The sequence below is a fragment of the Dendropsophus ebraccatus genome, chromosome 8, assembly GCF_027789765.1.
Source record: "Dendropsophus ebraccatus isolate aDenEbr1 chromosome 8, aDenEbr1.pat, whole genome shotgun sequence".
Classification (NCBI taxonomy): Eukaryota; Metazoa; Chordata; class Amphibia; order Anura; family Hylidae; genus Dendropsophus; species Dendropsophus ebraccatus.
This window is the reverse complement of record NC_091461.1, coordinates 8,241,159-8,262,498: the sequence shown is the minus strand read 5'-3', so window position 1 is coordinate 8,262,498 and position 21,340 is coordinate 8,241,159. Positions and strand designations below refer to the sequence as shown.

The window sequence follows — 21,340 nt, the reverse complement described above, 5'->3', positions numbered from 1 at the left end:
CTGTTAGCAGTGGGGTCTGGTCTGGGATGTATAAGCAGTAGGGTCTGTAAGCAGTGAGGTATGGTCAAAGGTCTGTGATTTGTGAGAGTTCAAGGTCTCCCCTTGGGGGTCTGGTCTGGGATCTGTAAGCAGTGGGGTCTGCTCTGTGGTGTATAAGCAGTGGGCTCTGTAAACAGTAAGATATGGTCAAAGGTCTGTGATTTTTATGAAGTGTTTGAGGTCTACCCTTGGGGGTCTGGTCTGGGGTCTGTGTTCATTCTCTGGTCTGGTGAATATATTGTTGTATTGGGGGGGGGGGGGGGGTTGTGCCCACTGTCCTTTGTGACTTGGCAGGCACGTGTATATGGGAGATGCAATACTTCCTGCATTATTTTAATGCACCATATGAATGATTACTGTTGAGACCTAATATGTGGAGTGTATTAAAGGGTTTCTCTTCTTTAAGATCAAAACTGTGGATCCAAAGTCCAAGAGCTGCGTGACACTGGCGGGTACAGGGACGGCAGGGAATGTGCCAGGACCGAGCTTCACAGACACCTCATTCAATGAGCCAGGAGGTCTGTGCGCAGCGGAGGATGGGCGCTTACTCTACGTCGCCGACACTAATAATCACCAGATAAAAGTCCTGGATCTGGAAACCAAAATGGTGTCTGTGGTGAGTGACGTCTCCTCCAGGATTCCCAGCCTGATGGTTACTTGGTTCATTGTTTCCACTCCATTCCAGCAGCGAGCGGGTGAGTGCGGGAGGGGGCGGCGGGGAGCTGCGGGGGGGGGGGGGGGGGGGGTGGGGGGTTTGGTTGGAGGGGGCTGCCCGGGTGATCGCTGATCGTCCGGGCAGCCCATAGGATATAGCAGCGTCTGCTGCCGACGCTCCTATTCAACATGTTGAAAAACAAGCGACTGCAACGATCAGCCGACATGAATTATGTCGGCTGATCGTTGCACTCTATTCCACGGGACGATTATCGTCCGTAGCGGCCGATATCGGCCGAATACGGACGATAATCGTTCCGTGGAATAGGGCCTTTAGATGTAGTGGTCAGTCGGGGGTTATAGGACAGGTGCCACTCCTAGGAAAGTCTAAGGAAATCGGCTAAGAGTTGTGGCCTCTACCGGTCTGTTCCATCCTTTCAAATTTCAAGATGTCTGAAGATCCGATGTTCATCTGTTCAGTAATAATAGCAGCTTACACCCCATGGGACCCCACGACCATCATACTGGACCTTTCAGCAAGGAGACCCCTTCTCTGTTCTAAAGGTGAATGGACATTGGTGTAAAACACACAGAACAGTGCGAGGACATGGCACAAATCCTGGTGAAGAGGAAGCCTCTGGCCCTCCAGCTTTAGCTTTGGCTGTCCAGGCATCCCCATCCCTGACCTATATCAATAGTAAAGTACAGCATCCTATATGAACATGACCAGGTAGGCCACTCAGCATCAAAGCAGCCACTGCTGCTTACAGAGAGGAGGAGGAGGAAGATGGGTGTTAGAGTAATCACTACAGAGAGGAGGAGGAGGATGGGTGTTGGAGTAATCACTACAGAGAGAAGGAGGATGGGTGTTATAGTAATCACTACAGAGAGGAGGATGAGTGTTATAGTAATCACTACAGAGAGGAGGAGGAGGAGTGTTATAGTAATCACTACAGAGAGGAGGAGGGGGATGGGAGTTATAGTAACTGGACAGAAAGGGGGAAGAGGAGGATGGGTGTTATAGTAATCACTACAGAGAGGAGGAGGGGGATGGGTGTTATAGTAACTGGACAGAAAGCTTACAGACACTGCAATCCCCACCATCCACTTTCCTTCTGTTTTGCTGTCTTGAATAACACAAGTCACATGACATGCGATTTACATGGAAATTTCCAGCATGAATGGGGATTTTGCTCTCACGGTCACATGACGTCGGGCTCTGTGGAGGGATACTTCAGGAGTCCTTAGCTGCTCTGGGATGGTCATACAGAGCTCCTGCAGGTAGGTAGGGGTCATGTGCGCCCAGCGGCAGTGATGCGGTTATTATTAGGTGATGATGTCATCACTTCTGTCCTGCAGAGGAGACAGACCTTCATTTCATGCCCCGCTGGCCTGGCTTTGCTTCATATACATAGAATTAAAGGGGGTCTCCACATGATCTCCCCAGTGATCATTCATTCAGACATTACCCCCCTAAACCTGACCAGTGATCATGTGACAAACTGAAGTGTTGCTTGCTGGTGATCACATCTGTATACAGGAATAAGACTGATCGCCCACAATATGGAAGGTAATATGTATGATGGAACATTGCACGTGGCAACACTTCACAGTCTGTGCTGAAATAGAAGGATTGAGACGTTCTGCAACTTTTATTAGTCTCTTATTCCCTCATTGTGTTCATAATCTCTGTTTGTTGTCAGTGAATGAAAACATTAATTACCTGCACCCCCAGGCTACAACACTGTGTGACCTAATACTGAACATGTTACAATTGTATCCAGTGTAGACAATGCTCTGTGAGCTCTACAGCCTGGACTCCAGACTGATACATTGTACATAGCTAGTCCTGCTCTCAGCTGTATCCAGTGTAGACAATGCTCTGTGAGCCCCAGACTGATACACTGTACATAGCTAGTCCTGCTCTCAGCTGTATCCAGTGTAGACAATGCTCTGTGAGCTTCAGACTGATACACTGTACATAGCTAGTCCTCCTCTCAGCTGTATCCAGTGTAGACAATGCTCTGTGAGCTCCAGACTGATACACTGTACATAGCTAGTCCTGCTCTCAGCTGTATCCAGTGTAGACAATGCTCTGTGAGCTCCAGACTGATACATTGTACATAGCTAGTCCTGCTCTCAGCTGAGAGGTGAAGAAAAAGGAGAACTCTGTCATTTATCTGTGTGTTTTTTCTTCCATGGTTAATGGGAATGTAATACATTTCTGATTTGGATTCCGCATGGAGACAGAATTTTCCATCACAAGTTTCGGAATATTTTGTTGGACAGCGATTCAGTGTTGTGCTGGATGCAGACATGGATCCCGGTGTGACTGAGCTGCTGATGTCATGATGTAATACGCCCATGTCATACACTTATCATGTCAAATTATAAATGTGTAAGGTGGGGGTACCCCTTTAAGAAGCTCCCTTGTGAATTATGGCTCTGTCCCCTAAAGTGATATTGTCCCCCTCTTTCCATATCCGGAGTTCTCGGCACCTTCTTAAGCTCATATTCTGGACATTTCATATCTTACCGTATAAAGGATTTCTTGGTGGTCTTTCCTCTCATAAATACATGATATTGTTAGTGGACAGTGCCATATAGGTGGGGCTTCACAGCTGTTGTTCTCCACATTGGCGCTGTAGTCCCCACCTCCTTGACTGCATCGCTGCCTAGTCCCCGCCCTTTATGCAGCACCATATGAATGGGCCAACCTAGATGCATAAGCCCCGCCCCCTATGTGGCTGCTGGATCAGAGGGGGCAGGGCCTAGGCCTCTAGGTCGGCCCATTATGATGAGGCTGCAGAGGGAGGTGGGGCCGATGTAGGTGGAGATATGGGGGTACGGTGGCAGTGAAAACCCAGCCCATACATCACTGATGTAGATGGAGATATGGGGTACGGTGGCAGTGAAACCCCGCCCATAAGGCACTGATGTAGGTTAGGATGTGGGGCATGGCGGCAGTGAAACCCCGCCCATAAGGCACTGATGTAGGTTAGGATATGGGGCATGGTGGCAGTGAAACCCCGCCCATAAGGCACTGATGTAGACGGGGATATGGGGCACGGTGGCAGTAAAACCCCGCCTGTACGGCACTGATGTAGGTTAGGATATGGGGCATGGCGGCAGTGAAACCCCGCCCATAAGGCACTGATGTAGGTTAGTATATGGGGCATGGCGGCAGTGAAACTCCACCCATAAGGCACTGATGTAGGTTAGGATATGGGGCATGGCGGCAGTGAAACCCCGCCCATAAGGCACTGATGTAGACGGGGATATGGGGCACGGTGGCAGTAAAACCGCGCCTGTACGGCACTGATGTAGGTTAGTATATGGGGCATGGCGGCAGTGAAACCCCGCCCATAAGGCACTGATGTAGACGGGGATATGGGGCACGTTGGCAGTAAAACCCCGCCCATAAGGCACTGTCCACCAATAATAATAACATGACGTTTTGAGGGGGGGGGGGGGGGGACAATATCCCTTTAAGAAGCAGCAGCTGTCTCAGTGGCGGCCGCCTGTTCCATCTAATGTGCTCACTGTTGCGTCTAATACCTGAATGTCGGCTACAGAGAAGTTTCTATAGGATCCTCCATCCCTGAGTGAGGCCGGGGGTTTGTGTCATCAGTCAGGTGGGCGTCTGTACAATCTTCTGGGGTGAGAAGTATCGCAGGACCTGCCAATATAATGAGAACCATCAGTCATCAAATAAAAGCCCCCTCCCCCACCCGCTGCCACCCACACACCACACTACACAATATGATAATGCGCCGCTGTGAACTCGCCGCTCGCACGTTTCTGCCGGGTTTCATTTTGCTGTCAGCAGAGAATTATCCTCTTTTGTTCTGTAGAAATCTTTGTGTCTAGAAAACTTTTATTATCGGTTGTTATTAACTCGTCCAACTTCACAGAGCGACAAGACGGTCCCCCTCCCCGAGAGAACTTCTCCCGAGCAGTCTGCCGATTGTATGACAAGAGAGAAGCTGTGCGGAGAGCGTCCTGTCCGGTCTAGACTGAGGTTTATGACTAAGAGGAGAGCGTCCTGTCCGGTCTAGACTGAGGTTTATGACTAAGAGGAGAGCGTCCTGTCCAGTCTAGACTGGTGTATATGACTGAGCGGAGAGCGTCCTGTCCAGTCTAGACTGGGGCATATGACTGAGCAGAGAGTGTCCTGTCCAGTTTTGGGTCTGTTGGATTTTCGGCAGATGACATCATAATCAACAATATCTTAGGCCCTAATGACTAAGAGGAGAGCGTCCTGTCCAGTCTAGACTGGTGTATATGACTGAGCGGAGAGAGTCCTGTCCAGTCTAGACTGAGGTTTATGTGCGGTCTAGACTGGGGTATATGACTGAGCGGAGAGCGTCCTGTCCAGTCTAGACTGGGGTATATGACTGAGCGGAGAGCGTCCTGTCCAGTCTAGACTGAGGTTTATGTCCGGTCTAGACTGGGGTATATGACTGAGCGGAGAGCGTCCTGTCCAGTCTAGACTGGGGTATATGACTGAGCGGAGAGCGTCCTGTCCAGTCTAGACTGGGGTATATGACTGAGCGGAGAGCATCCTGTCCAGTCTAGGCTGAGGTTTATGTTCGGTCTAGACTGGGGTATATGACTGAGCAGAGAGTGTCCTGTCCAGTTTTGGGTCTGTTGGGTTTTCGGCAGATGACATCATAATCAACAATATCTTAGGCCCCTAAAAAATATTAAACATGTTTATTAAGCAGTAGCTGTGAACTGGGGAAAGGAGACTGAATAGATAATAGCAAGTATGTTTGAGTAGAATACCCCTTTAATACCCTGCTGGCCTGGCTCTGCTTTATATACGTAGAATTAAGGGGGGTCTTCACACGATGATTTCACCAATGATCATTCATACAGACATAACCCCCTAAACCCGACCAGCGATTATGTGACGAACCATGCACATCTTTCTGTATAAACAGGGCATGTGCGGCCAATAGCGATACATTTAGGCCTAGTTTACACATATCCGGCGATCCGGCGGCGTTTCCCTCCGGTGCAGCAAAGAAGCATCGGAGAGAATCGCCCCCACAACTGATGAAATAAACGTATGGACACTGATATAACTGATAGATGTGTTTTACTGAAAAACTGATAGAAAACCTGATGACAACTTATGCCTTTTTGCATACTACTGGCAGTGCACACCCTATGTTGCAGGTGGAGTTACCCTTTAGGTGTAGTTTGATTTTTGCCCATACACAGCTACGCGGCTATAAGGATGATATATTGACATCATCTATTATGTGTGACTAGTCTGTCACCGTGCACAATGAGTATGTGGTAGAGGAGGGCATCTCCAGCAGCAAGTGCCATTAGATACACTCTGTATCTAATGTGAGTGTATCTAACTCTTAGAAGCAATCCCCTCCATTCTCTTAATGACTGATGTTCCTTCCTCCATCTCTCCTGCAGCTTCCTGTGTTCTCAGCGGAGTCGGCCGATGTGGTGGACAGCGCGCTGCCGTTACGGATCAACAACCCAAAGCTGCCGAAATCTACCCCTAACGTTAGGCTGGCGCCCTTATCGGTGTCCCCCGGGCGGACCCTACACTATTCACTGGACCTCAAACTTCCTGCCGGGGCAAAGCTGACCGAGGGGGCCCCCAGCTTCTGGTTTCTATTCACAGAAGGTAACACGTGGGCTGTCAAATGGGATCCTTAAAGGGGTTTTCTGTCCAATCAACTGGTGCCAGTTTGTAATTAACTTCTATTAAAAAATCTCCAGTCTCCCAGTACTTATCAGCTGCTGTATGTCCTGCAGGAAGTTGTGTATTCTCTCTAGTCTGACACAGTGCTCGCTGCTGCCACCTCTGTCCATGTCAGGAACTGTCCAGAGCAGCAGCAAATCCCCATAGAAAACCTCTCCTGCTCTGGACAGTTCCTGACATGGACAGAGGTGGCAGCAGAGAGCACTGTGTCACAGTTAATTGGAAAGAAAAAAAAAATTTGGCAATCAACCTCTTTCAGCATGGCGGACAATCCAAGCTGCTTTCAGAGCCCAATAGACAATGCAGCTTCTCAGTCTCGTATAGATTGTCAGCTCTTGGTGCTGTTATACTGGAGAGTAACCATAGATCTGCTCTTCATCCTCTAGGTCATGACTGGCTTCTAACCGGACAGAAAACCTATGGCGAGATCGGGACTCTGACTAAGCCCAGCCAGATAGAGGTGACTCTCCCCCTGCAGTTCCCCAGCGCTGATCCTGAGCTGCGTGTCGGGGTCTGTGTGTATTACTGCACTGAGGGTACACTGTGTATGATGAAGTCCGTGTCCTTCCTGCAGCCGCTGCACACCAGCACCAGAGACACCAGCGGCAGCAGCACCGCCCCGCTCCTTCTCTCCTACGCCTTCTAACAACCTGAGCACACTGCCAGGGGCACATGAAACCAGGCGGCGGCCAATAAGCCTGTTAGTAAAGATCTATTCCTGTAAGGGAATGTTCACATAGAGATCTAGTGATGCATATTCTGCAGTGTAATCTATGTGATCTCAGCGTCTTTTAGAAAATTATATAGATTTGTAGTTTACTTCTATTTTAAAATCTCCAGTCTTCCAGTACTTATCAGCTGCTGTATGTCCTGCAGGAAGTGGTGTATTCTCTCCAGTCTGACAGAGTGCTCTCTGCTGCCACCTTTGTCCAGAGCAGAAGCAAATCCCCATAGAAAACGTCTCTTGCTCTGGACAGTTCCTGACATGGACAGAGGTGGCGGCAGAGAGCACTGTGTCAGACTGGAGAGAATACACCACTTCCTGCAGGACATACAGCAGCTTATAAGTACTTGAAGACTGAATATTTTTAAATAGTAGTTTTAAATCTATATAACTTTCTGACACCAATTGATTTGAAAGAAACGTATTTTTGCCGGAGTACCTCTTAAATTTGTCTCAGGGCACATCACAGTGCAAATCCACAGCAGAAATCTGATAAAGGTTTCTCCTGTGGAAATCCCTGACTCTCTGTGTGAACATAGCCTAAAGCACGACACTTATTCCTCTTCTGTCAGGTGGGTTATCCAGGCTTAGAAAAACATGTCCGCTTTCTTCCAGAAACAGTGCCCCTCTTGTCCTCTGTTTGGGTGTGATATTGCAGCTCAGTTCCATTGAAGTAAATAGGGCTGAATTGTAGTACCACACACAGCCTGAGGACAGGGGTGGTGCTGTTCTTGCACGAAAGTAGCTGTTTTTTGCAGGTGCAGGTCCCGGACAACCCTTTTACACTGTCTATAGCCAAAAGTTGGATAACAGCAAAAATGGGACCTCTTACTTCTGAATTAAGTGTCACCCAGCTTTCCCAGTGTCCTGAATGGGAACTCTGCCTTAATATGCACTGATCCTTTCCTCAGGTGCATACTCAGGTCCTTACTCAGGTGTCACTGTATTTCCCTGCAGTGAATCCGAGTAATATCCATGGTAGATCCCATAGGGACAATTACCCAGCTTTCTTAAAGGGGTTATCCCAAAATGTAAAGTTATGTATAGGGGATAACTAGCTGACTGCTGGGACCCCCTCTGATCTCGAGAATGGAAGTCAGTGCCCCCCTTAGGGCTGGGGAACCTTCAGCCGCCCCATCATGCCTGGTCAGCCAAAGCTTTATCTAGCAGCTGGGGGGATGGGGGTTCCCCATCCCGGCCTTAGGGAATAATGTGGCGGCGGTCAGGCTCAGACCCCCACTCCAGTTGCTGCCTATGGGAGCACTGCTACAATTGCCCTCCATTCTCATGTTTGGTGGGGGTCCGCAGTTAGACCCCCACCAATCAGCTGCTTGCCCCCTGTAATGTGGATAACTTTCAGTCTTGGGATGGAAGCCTCCTTACTCCAGCCTTACTGGGAAAGCTGGGTCCTGACCAGTCCGGCCTCCATTACAGCTGCCACAAACAGAAGGGGACAGTTCATGTAGTCCTGTCTCTTTAAAGGGGTACTCCAGCAAAAATGTCTTTTGTTTTTCATCATCTAGTGCCAGAGATTTGTTATTTATTTCTGTTTAAAAAAGATCAAGTCTTCTAGTACTTACCAGCTGCTGTATGTCCTGCATAAAGTGGTAAATTCTTTCCATCCTGGAGAGCAGGAGAGGTTTTCTATGGGGATTTGCTGCTGCTCTGGACAGTTCCTGACATGGACAGAGGAGGCAGCAGAGAGCACTGTGTCAGACTGGAGAGAATACACCACTTCCTGCAGGACACACAACAGCTGATAAATACTGGAAGACTGGAGATTTTTCAATAGAAATAAGTTACAAACCTTTTGCACTTTCCGGCACCAGTTGACTTGAAAGAAAATATTTTTGCTGGAGTACCCCTTTAAGGGACCTGCCTTGTTGTGGTCTGCAGTACTATCTGTGCCCCCAATGCCTCCCCCATCACCCCCAGAGGAGATCTCACATTTATAGCTCTTATATCCAAATCCTACAAGTGCCTTGTTCCTTATATTATATTGCGTGGATTGTTATCATTTACCGAGGTGCCTGGTGCGGCGTCACCATCACTGACCGAGCTCATAACATGACTGTATCTGCCGAAGAGCACTGATGGGGCCCTTTAAAGGGGTCATCCGCTCTTAAGAGAGAAGTTATAAAAAGTTCTGTGACTTTTTAGAAACCTTTGTATTTCAGCTTCTCACCATATATGAAATCCCTGATACATTGTAAGGCTTTGTTCACACAACATAAGTTACATAGTAATCACAGCCGTTGTTGCAACGGCCGTGATTAGTTCGGAACTTACGTTGTGCTGAAGGCTGAGGGAATCGCGGCCGGAGTGTATACACATTGTACATATGTACATTCACATGGTATACACTCTTCACTGAATAGCGGCTGCAAAAAACCCTGGGACCGGACGTTCTCTAGCACGCTGGAGATCCTCTCTACTAAACACTCCAAGATCCCGGGATTGATGAAGCACCAGGTGTATTAGGAGGTCGCTGCACCGCACACTAGCAGTTCTGCACGTTTGTTCTACAACTCTGGATGTCGTGGCCAGAAAAATTATTAAATTATTTTAAACAATAAATATTCTCCATCTCAGTGTGGTTTTTTCTTTAAAGGGGAATTATCAGCAGGTCAGGCCAGGTTCACACTACGTTCTTGCAATCCGTTTGTTTCATCTGTCTTTGCAAAAAAAACAGATGGGAAGACGGATGCATTTGTGCAGATGCTTTTTTTTATTTTTGTGTTTTGTGCATGTTAAAAAAAATAAAAAAAAAACAACTTTTATTTATAATGGAAATCAATGGAAAAACCGATTAATACGGATGCACACAAATGCATTCGTTTTTCCATCTGTTTTTTGCAAAAACGAATGAAAAAAATGGATTGCAAAAACATAGTGTGAACCCAGCCGAATCTAACCTGCTGATGGCTCCCTAGTGGGCACGGGGCACTGAGGATGAAGGTGTGTCTCTTACTTTTATCCTCAGCGCCATTCCTGTGCTGAGGATAAGGGCACCGATCCGGACGGCCCTCTTCATTGATGATAATTAGGGGAAGCGCTCCAGCTGGGGGCGGGGCTTCAGCCCTCTTGGCCTGCCTGCCCCTTCTTATGATTGTTAATGGAGGGGGCCGGCTGTATCGGTGATTGGAGGGGCGGTAGCCACGCCCCCAGTGCACCAAACAGCTGGGCACAACTAACAGCGCAGGAATGGCGCTGAGAATAAAGGTAACATCAGGTAGAAAAAAATACTACAGAAGCATATAGCATTGCTTACCTGTCTACCCTGGTTCTGTAACCACCAAAGATCCATTTGGTTTTGGGGTCTTTAGTCCTGTACTTCCTGGTTGAACATTTGCTCAGTACAAAAATAGTTTTCCCTCAGCTGTTCATCACAATCCTCCCACCCTGCCTACTCCCTTCCCCCAGCATTTGTGACAGTTCCCCACAAGAGCTGCTGCAGAACATTAATTTACTGCAGACTATTGTACAGTTGATAATCTTATAGAACCTGCAGCATGCATTCCCTGTCTACTCCTCTGCCTGTGGCACTGCCCAGCACAAGGTACCAACTGGCCAGAAGATTGGCTGGTATAGCCTAAACGTCCGTTGCCGCAAGAGGCGCGTTGAGCACCTGTTCCATCCCCTCCCCGCTATGTGTAAGTTCACACAATAAAGATTTGCCTGATTGCATCGGATCCGGTGAGTACGGAACCTGTTTTCTCTTACCTTATCATTGACTGTTTGCTAGCTTCTGCTCCGAGCACCCCGGGAGTACGGCATCTTATATGGTTGTAGCCTCCTACACGGCAATATATCCACCTCCATGTACTAGGGCATACTATACACCGCTATGCTGGTTACCTGTTTTCTCTTTGTGGCAATTATTGTAGTTATATTCCTGTATATAGGAGCAGTATTATAGTAGTTATATTCCTGTATATAGGGGGCAGTATTATAGTAGTTATATTCCTGTATATAGGAGCAGTATTATAGTAGTTATATTCCTGTATATAGGAGCAGTATTATAGTAGTTATATTCCTGTATATAGGAGCAGTATTATAGTAGTTATATTCTTGTATATAGGAGTAGTATTATAGTAGTTATATTCCTGTATATAGGGGGCAGTATTATAGTAGTTATATTCCTGTATATAGGAGCAGTATTATAGTAGTTATATTCCTGTATATAGGAGCGGTATTATAGTAGTTATATTCCTGTATATAGGGGGCAGTATTATAGTAGTTATATTCCTGTATATAGGAGCAGTATTATAGTAGTTATATTCCTGTATATAGGAGCGGTATTATAGTAGTTATATTCCTGTATATAGGGGGCAGTATTATAGTAGTTATATTCCTGTATATAGGGGGCAGTATTATAGTAGTTATATTCCTGTATATAGGAGCAGTATTATAGTAGTTATATTCCTGTATATAGGGGGCAGTATTATAGTAGTTATATTCTTGTATATAGGAGCGGTATTATAGTAGTTATTAGCAAGAAAGGAGGAGTGAATCGCACCGCCCTCGCAATCTCCGGCAGCCGGATTCACAGGAAAAAAGACCAGCGAGGTGTCCCCACTATGGCCACTGGACTCAGGGTGCTCCGTATAAGCAGAAAGGTAATGTACAAGTAAAGAGTCAAAGATACGTGCACTCACCGATATAGTGTGCCGCTGGGGTACTTTACTGGAGGTTACATCCAAACATGCAGGGAGGGGGGAGTGGAGGCAGGTGTATTCTCAGGTGTAGACAACACCTGAGAATACACCTGCCTCCACTCCCCCCTCCCTGCATGTTTGGATGTAACCTCCAGTAAAGTACCCCAGCGGCACACTATATCGGTGAGTGCACGTATCTTTGACTCTTTACTTGTACATTATAGTAGTTATATTCCTGTATATAGGAGCGGTATTATAGTAGTTATATTCCTGTATATAGGAGCAGTACTATAGTAGTATATTCCTGTATATAGGAGCAGTATTATAGTAGTTATATTCCTGTATATAGGAGGCAGTATTATAGTAGTTGTATTCCTGTATATAGGAGCAGTATTATAGTAGTTATGGGGTTCAGGGAAGAAACAGAGTGCTGCACCTCACACCTATGGCTGATACTAGTGCCGCTAGGCTAAATAAAAAACACATCAGAATTTTGTGTATGAATTGATCAAGCCATACTGCCCCATGTACCTCGTGCCGGTATCTGATACACATGGGTCCCTACACTAAGTCCACACCGTGCCAGTCGCTGACCGACACGGTGTGGAGTTAGCGTAGGGACCCGTGTGGACCGGAGGACCTGCGCGGTGGTACACGGGGCAATATGGCTTGATCGATTCATATACAGACACTTTGGTGTTGATTTTTAATATAGGCCTAGCGCCATTAGTATCAGCCATAGATGGGATGTGCAGCCGTTCCATTCTCTCCAGTTTGTGTTTTACAGTTCTCCCTCTCTGAACAGCTCGCACTCCTTTATAAGACCCACAGGACCAAAATTAGCAGGATATGTCTGTGCTCACATGTCTGGACCTTATGTCTTCCCCATTCTGTGAGAGCAGCAATGGTAAGTGTAATACCATATCCATACTTGTGTCGTTTGGGGGCAGCCTTCCCCGCCGGTGGTGCTGGCTGGGTTTTGGTGGGGCTTTTTGGGTCTGGTCCTGTGACATTGGGGTTGCAGGGCCGTTCCATGGCCTCCCTTCCCTGCATGAGCACGCTTTGCGGGGTTGGCGGTCGCTGACCGACACGGTGTGGAGTTAGCGTAGGGACCCGTGTGGACCAGAGGACCTGCGCGGTGGTACACGGGGCAATATGGCTTGATCGATTCATATACAGACACTTTGGTGTTGATTTTTAATATAGGCCTAGCGCCATTAGTATCAGCCATAGATGGGATGTGCAGCCGTTCCATTCTCTCCAGTTTGTGTTTTACAGTTCTCCCTCTCTGAACAGCTCGCACTCCTTTATAAGACCCACAGGACCAAAATTAGCAGGATATGTCTGTGCTCACATGTCTGGACCTTATGTCTTCCCCATTCTGTGAGAGCAGCAATGGTAAGTGTAATACCATATCCATACTTGTGTCGTTTGGGGGCAGCCTTCCCCGCCGGTGGTGCTGGCTGGGTTTTGGTGGGGCTTTTTGGGTCTGGTCCTGTGACATTGGGGTTGCAGGGCCGTTCCATGGCCTCCCTTCCCTGCATGAGCACGCTTTGCGGGGTTGGCGGTCGCTGACCGACACGGTGTGGAGTTAGCGTAGGGACCCGTGTGGACCAGAGGACCTGCGCGGTGGTACACGGGGCAATATGGCTTGATCAATTCATATACAGACACTCTGGTGTTGATTTTTAATATAGGCCTAGCGGCATTAGTATCAGCCATAGATGGGATGTGCAGCCGTTCCACTCTCTCCAGTTCGTATTATAGTAGTTATATTCTTGTATATAGGAGCAGTATTATAATAGTTATATTCCTGTATATAGGTGCAGTATTATAGTAATTTCACTGCCACCTGTGATAAATAATACCCTTAATTCCAAATGTATATCACTGCCAAGGGTAAGTAAAACTTAGCGTTTAATATATATCCAATAAAATTGTTCACCTAATTGATACACCTTTAAATTCTAACCAGCACCAAAATAATCAAATAATCAATTTTTACATAAAAAAGAAAAGAGCACAAAGGTATATACATATTGTCACAATAATACTGTGACATGTGACACCATGCCAGCTTAGAGGCTGGACTTACTCCACCACGATCCTAAATATACAAGCGGAGAGACAGGGGACACTATGGATGGCGGTCCCTAACTCCTACTGGTGACGTGATATGTGGTGGCTCAGGGTAGGTAGGCAAGGGGCGTGTAGGGCATCTAGGTGGGGTGTGCCTGATTTGCCCTACGTCTGATGTACTATTCTAACCTGCCCTAGGCGGAGTAACGTCCTTAGAAGGACGTCCCCCGCACCCGATCCTAACCCTGATTCTCCTCGTTATGCCCCTATGTATAGTGTGACTAACTGTCTCACTGATGGACCCTAGGCTGACTAGTCAAGCTAGTGACAAATATAGCCCTCCACCAGGAGAAAATTAGGGATATAGGGGAGAGAAAATGCGGGTTGGTTCAGACAAATGATTGTCAGTGTAAATTATTCATAAATAGGGTATAGACACGGTGCTCAAATCCCATTTCTCATAATCTCAGTTGTCACATAAGTTAGTGCATAATACAGATGAAAATTGCCATAGCATACAGGGTACGATGTGTAATGACCCAAGTGATAAATGCAGACAAAATATAAAACTGTCAGCCGGACACTATTTATCTAAGTATTGATGAAGGAATAATACTCATCATTAATCCGGATGGCAGAGCGGTCTCAACGCGTTTCTTGATCCCCACAATCATCAGGAGACCTAATAGGGGTTCTGATACCAAGCATCTGTAACCATGATAGACATGTTGCTCTGATGGAGGCTACCAGGCGTCTATGCATCTCTGGCTGCCGCGCTTTGTTTTATGTGCATAGCTCCTCCTACCATCATTCCCATTGGTGGTGGAGGCAAAGGTTATCCAATCCGGGCCGTCTTATGATCGAGCCCGCTGGTGCCTGCGTACTACATGGAACACATATATGGCCGCTGACGCATGCGCACTATGTGAAGCATATACCTGGCCGTAACCAATTACTAGCTGTCACCGGATATACCAGACATATGAGGATATGGTGTATCCCAGCTAAACCAAACCAGTCTCCAGGACCGCCCGTGTTTCTAATATTGTGATAGTAAGTGAGACTATGCTGTACATGCACGGTTTCACGGGTACGAGGGGTGACTGTGCGCCTGCGCGGGCGTCTAACGTTGTCATGGTAGACAGATGGTAGTGCGCCTGCGCGGGTATGAACTTGCAATTCTTTCATACTGGCAATGTATACCAAGCACATACTGAACGCGCACGCGCCCTGGTCGGCGCATGCGCTGTATCAACATAGATACTTGCCTGCGTCTCTTGTTGCCATAAAACAAGTGAGATGATGGCGCATGCGCGCCCAACTTAGACTTTACCTGTCCTAGCAATGTGTTCACTACGCATGCGCGGTCGGCAGTCCATGGAGCCGTTTAGCTATGTAGCGGTTTATTGTGAATAGATCGCTCTCTATCGATACAGGGTGAGTACAGTGTAGGAAATTCCTACAAAGGATAACCATTCACTACTGTAAACAATTTGTGATAGGTAGTTACATGGTGCCCTAAGGGCAGTACCACGGATAAGAAAAAAATGATATTAAATGATTGGTCATGTAACAAAAATAAGACCTGCGATAACATTGGTGAAATGCACTATTGTTGTGCTGATAATACACCTATTTGGATAGATAAAATTACAGCAATTTATTTAAGTAAAGGCAGACCAAGGTACTGAAGAGGATTCAGCTCAAAATAATCTAAATGAAGCATCCAAATGATAGTGCCTCGTTAATTCCAAGTGGTGAGTATGTTTTACATCTGTATATCCATTGTAGTTCCTTCTGCAGTAGTCTCCTATTGAAGTCTCCCCCTCGTTTTGAAGGTCTCACGGTTTCCAAAACTGCAAAGGTAACAGCTTTGAGATCCCCGTTATGGATCTCATTTATATGTCTGGCCAACGGTGTCTCCCGGCCATGTTGGATATCGTTCATGTGCTCACAGATCCGTCTCCTAAGTTCTCTGAATGTTTTGCCTATATAATCTTTCGGACAGGGGCACTGTGCCATATATATGACCCCTTTTGTACGACACGTAGCAAGATCCCTTATCTGGAACGTTTGTCCTGTAGCTGATGCTATATTGGTTTTTGTCTTCCGTATATAGGTGCATGCTTTACAGCCACTGCATCTAAATTGGCCAATGGTTTGTTTCTCAAGCCATGTTTTTTCTTTTCCGGGACCCTGGTAATGGCTGTGTACCAGACGATCCCTCAGGCTCCTTCCCTTTCTGTATGTAATTAAGGGATGGTCTGTTATCACATGGTGCAGACTCTGATCAGCCATCAGGATAGCCCAATGTTTGGTGATGATCTGTCTTATCTCCTGCGATAAGTCATCATATGTTCCGATGATCCTGGAGATACCCTCTTCATCAGTCCTTCTCGTTTTTGATCTCAACAGAGTATTACGATCTTTCTCCCTGGCACTTTTAAAGGCGTTTTTGAGGATTCCATCCGGGTATCCTCTATCCAGGAACCTCCTTCGAAGATCCCTAGCCTGTTCGTGAAATTCATCATCGGAAGAACAATTCCGTCGCACCCTGTAATACTGTCCCTTAGGAATACCTTTTTTCAGGGGCAGTGGGTGGTGACTGTTCCAATGTAGCAGACTGTTCGTTGAGGTGGGTTTCCTGTAGAGTGTTGAGGATAGGCTGCCTGTTTGATTTTTACAGATCAAGATGTCTAGAAAAGGGAGCCTATCTTTATGTATCTCGGACGTGAATCTCAGACCCAAGTTATTATCATTTAGTGACTCAACGAACATGTTGAAATCGTCCCGGCTACCTGACCACAGCACAAAGACGTCGTCTATATATCTTGTCCAAAGGACAATATGTGGCGACCAAGGCATGTCCTCTGCTGGGAAGACTAGGGTGTCTTCCCACCAGCCCAGGAAGAGATTGGCATAAGTGGGGGCACATGGGCTCCCCATTGCCGTCCCCCTGAGCTGGTGGTACTGTTTCCCATCAAACAGAAAGTAGTTCCTCTTAAGGACAAACTCTAGAAGTTCCTGAATAAACTCATTATGAGCCTGTAATGCTCTTCCCCGAGTCTTCAGGAAGTGATTAACTCCCTGGAGGCCTTTTTCATGAGGGATAGAGCTATACAAAGCCTCCACATCAATACTCGCCAGCCAGATCGAGTCATCCACAGGGATACCCTCGATCTTGCAAAGCAAGTCGGTCGTATCCCTTGTGTATGATGGGAGACTTGTAACAAAGTCCCTTAGTACCTGATCAATATACACACTGATTCCTTGTGTGAGAGAGTCCACCCCTGACACTATCGGCCTGCCTTTCAATGGGTTAGTCCCTTTGTGTATTTTGGGGAGGCAGTAGAATGTAGCAATCTGTGGGGTTTTGGGATACATATAATCAAATTCTTTTTGATCAATTAGACCCATCCGTTTGCCTATATCTAAGATATTGATAAGTTCTCTCTTGAATACTTCAGTTGGGTCTGAGGGAAGTGTCCTGTAGCAATCAGGATCTGATAGAATTGTCATACACATATCTTTATATGTTTTGTGGTCCATCACGACTAAATTACCCCCTTTATCTGAGGGTTTCAGGATAATTGAATCATCCTTTTCCAACATATTTAATGCTTGTTGTTCCGTCCTAGAGAGATTATATCTTTGATGCCTGGCCGGAGGATTCTCAGACAGTGTCTCTAAATCATGAGAGACCAATTTAAGGAAAATATCGATACTTGATTGATCCGAGACAGGTGGCATAAGGGTGCTTTTGGGTTTGAGTTTAGTAAAGGGACCTTGTCCAGGGTTTCTCTGTGCCTCCTCATGTAACCCTTCCAGAGCTTGTAACCCGATTAGTTCTTCTTCCGAGATCCCAAGTTCAAGGCATTGTTTACGGTTATGGAAGAAAAAAAATTTGTGCCATTTTAATTTCCTACAAAATAAGTGTAAATCTTTTATCCAAGAAAACATGTCAAATTTTGTGACTGGTACGAACGATAGGCCTTTTTGTAGGACTGATTCCTCGTCCTTCGTCAGGGTTCTGGATGACAGATTTATGATCTCCAACTTTCCCCCCTCCCTCTCCGATTTCTGAGGGGGTAAGGTGGTTCCTGGTCCAAAAAAGGAGACGAGGATCCATAGGATGATGACCCTCTCCCCTGTCTTTGCCATCTTCCACCTCTCCTATTGTTCCCAACTCTTCCTCTACCTCTGTGACCACCTCGTGTAGGATGACCACTTTCAGTATCCGAGGTATCTGCTTCAGATGACGATTGGTCAGTTTGATTACTTCCTTGTTCGGGGGTGGGTGCAAAGTTGTATGCCTTCTTGTCCTTAAATTCCGCTACGTCGCGGACAAATTGTTTATGTTTGCGATCCCTTATGATATTCTGATATTTTTCCACCGTATTTTGTAGAATTGCTTCTTGTTTGGTAAAGTCTGAATCCTCCTTAAATGTTGTTGCTTTTTCGGCTAGTTCCTTTAGGTCTTTTGATGTTGTTTCCAAGATCTTTTTTTCCTCCTCCAGCAATAATTGCATGAATCGTATGGAACTATCTGTAGCCTCCTTCTCCCATTTATTGAGAAATTCCGGGGTCCCAACCCTCTTTGCTGGTTTAATTGGGATCCGCAGTCCTTTTGGTACTATTTTATTTTTGATGTAGTTCTCAAGAGCCTGGGTCTCCCACCACGATTTTGTCTTCCTCTTGTAGCACTGTGTTAGTTCCTTAAATGCTGATTTTAACGTATGTGAAGTGGTCTGTGACTGTACCAATTCCTGCTCGGAAAAAACCTCTCCTGCCTTAGTTAGCCATGATTCGGTATTTGCTGTAGAATCCAAAAAACCTGCCATAACTCAAAAAGAAATTTCACTGCCACCTGTGATAAATAATACCCTTAATTCCAAATGTATATCACTGCCAAGGGTAAGTAAAACTTAGCGTTTAATATATATCCAATAAAATTGTTCACCTAATTGATACACCTTTAAATTCTAACCAGCACCAAAATAATCAAATAATCAATTTTTACATAAAAAAGAAAAGAGCACAAAGGTATATACATATTGTCACAATAATACTGTGACATGTGACACCATGCCAGCTTAGAGGCTGGACTTACTCCACCACGATCCTAAATATACAAGCGGAGAGACAGGGGACACTATGGATGGCGGTCCCTAACTCCTACTGGTGACGTGATATGTGGTGGCTCAGGGTAGGTAGGCAAGGGGCGTGTAGGGCATCTAGGTGGGGTGTGCCTGATTTGCCCTACGTCTGATGTACTATTCTAACCTGCCCTAGGCGGAGTAACGTCCTTAGAAGGACGTCCCCCGCACCCGATCCTAACCCTGATTCTCCTCGTTATGCCCCTATGTATAGTGTGACTAACTGTCTCACTGATGGACCCTAGGCTGACTAGTCAAGCTAGTGACAAATATAGCCCTCCACCAGGAGAAAATTAGGGATATAGGGGAGAGAAAATGCGGGTTGGTTCAGACAAATGATTGTCAGTGTAAATTATTCATAAATAGGGTATAGACACGGTGCTCAAATCCCATTTCTCATAATCTCAGTTGTCACATAAGTTAGTGCATAATACACTGTACTCACCCTGTATCGATAGAGAGCGATCTATTCACAATAAACCGCTACATAGCTAAATGGCTCCATGGACTGCCGACCGCGCATGCGTAGTGAACACATTGCTAGGACAGGTAAAGTCTAAGTTGGGCGCGCATGCGCCATCATCTCACTTGTTTTATGGCAACAAGAGACGCAGGCAAGTATCTATGTTGATACAGCGCATGCGCCGACCAGGGCGCGTGCGCGTTCAGTATGTGCTTGGTATACATTGCCAGTATGAAAGAATTGCAAGTTCATACCCGCGCAGGCGCACTACCATCTGTCTACCATGACAACGTTAGACGCCCGCGCAGGCGCACAGTCACCCCTCGTACCCGTGAAACCGTGCATGTACAGCATAGTCTCACTTACTATCACAATATTAGAAACACGGGCGGTCCTGGAGACTGGTTTGGTTTAGCTGGGATACACCATATCCTCATATGTCTGGTATATCCGGTGACAGCTAGTAATTGGTTACGGCCGGGTATATGCTTCACATAGTGCGCATGCGTCAGCGGCCATATATGTGTTCCATGTAGTACGCAGGCACCAGCGGGCTCGATCATAAGACGGCCCGGATTGGATAACCTTTGCCTCCACCACCAATGGGAATGATGGTAGGAGGAGCTATGCACATAAAACAAAGCGCGGCAGCCAGAGATGCATAGACGCCTGGTAGCCTCCATCAGAGCAACATGTCTATCATGGTTACAGATGCTTGGTATCAGAACCCCTATTAGGTCTCCTGATGATTGTGGGGATCAAGAAACGCGTTGAGACCGCTCTGCCATCCGGATTAATGATGAGTATTATTCCTTCATCAATACTTAGATAAATAGTGTCCGGCTGACAGTTTTATATTTTTGTCTGCATTTATCACTTGGGTCATTACACATCGTACCCTGTATGCTATGGCAATTTTCATCTGTATTATGCACTAACTTATGTGACAACTGAGATTATGAGAAATGGGATTTGAGCACCGTGTCTATACCCTATTTATGAATAATTTACACTGACAATCATTTGTCTGAACCAACCCGCATTTTCTCTCCCCTATATCCCTAATTTTCTCCTGGTGGAGGGCTATATTTGTCACTAGCTTGACTAGTCAGCCTAGGGTCCATCAGTGAGACAGTTAGTCACACTATACATAGGGGCATAACGAGGAGAATCAGGGTTAGGATCGGGTGCGGGGGACGTCCTTCTAAGGACGTTACTCCGCCTAGGGCAGGTTAGAATAGTACATCAGACGTAGGGCAAATCAGGCACACCCCACCTAGATGCCCTACACGCCCCTTGCCTACCTACCCTGAGCCACCACATATCACGTCACCAGTAGGAGTTAGGGACCGCCATCCATAGTGTCCCCTGTCTCTCCGCTTGTATATTTAGGATCGTGGTGGAGTAAGTCCAGCCTCTAAGCTGGCATGGTGTCACATGTCACAGTATTATTGTGACAATATGTATATACCTTTGTGCTCTTTTCTTTTTTATGTAAAAATTGATTATTTGATTATTTTGGTGCTGGTTAGAATTTAAAGGTGTATCAGTATTATAGTAGTTATATTCCTGTATATAGGAGCAGTATTATAGTAGCTGTATTCCTGTATATAGGAGCAGTATTATAGTAGTTATATTCTTGTATATAGCAGTATTGTAGTAGTTCTTGTATATGACAGAAGAGGCTATTGGTGATATGAAGCAGAGCTGGGTGGGCTTGTGTAGTAACCACTAGTGATGTGTAATTACTGGTGGATTTTCTTGCAGGATTATGAGGTCTCTGCCAACTTCGCTGTTATCAGGTGGAAAAATCCCAGGCGCCCCATCCATCCT

At 46.3% G+C, this 21,340-nt stretch overlaps 2 protein-coding genes across 2 annotated transcripts in view; one reads left to right on the top strand and one right to left on the bottom strand.

The window, feature by feature from the left end:
• Positions 1-7,168, top strand: part of NHLRC2 (NHL repeat containing 2) — a 31,088-nt gene extending 23,920 nt beyond the window's left edge. Inside the window, exons 9-11 of the mRNA XM_069979755.1 lie at positions 446-655; positions 6,133-6,349; positions 6,814-7,168. Coding sequence (XP_069835856.1) covers positions 446-655; positions 6,133-6,349; positions 6,814-7,073 — 687 coding nt within the window. The 3' untranslated portion in view covers positions 7,074-7,168. The remainder of the gene's footprint in view (positions 1-445; positions 656-6,132; positions 6,350-6,813) is intronic.
• The window catches only part of DCLRE1A (DNA cross-link repair 1A), an 80,938-nt gene that overhangs the window by 34,661 nt on the left and 24,937 nt on the right, over positions 1-21,340 (bottom strand). Inside the window, exon 2 of the mRNA XM_069979752.1 lies at positions 4,252-4,372. The gene's annotated coding sequence lies outside the window, so the exon portion shown is untranslated. The remainder of the gene's footprint in view (positions 1-4,251; positions 4,373-21,340) is intronic.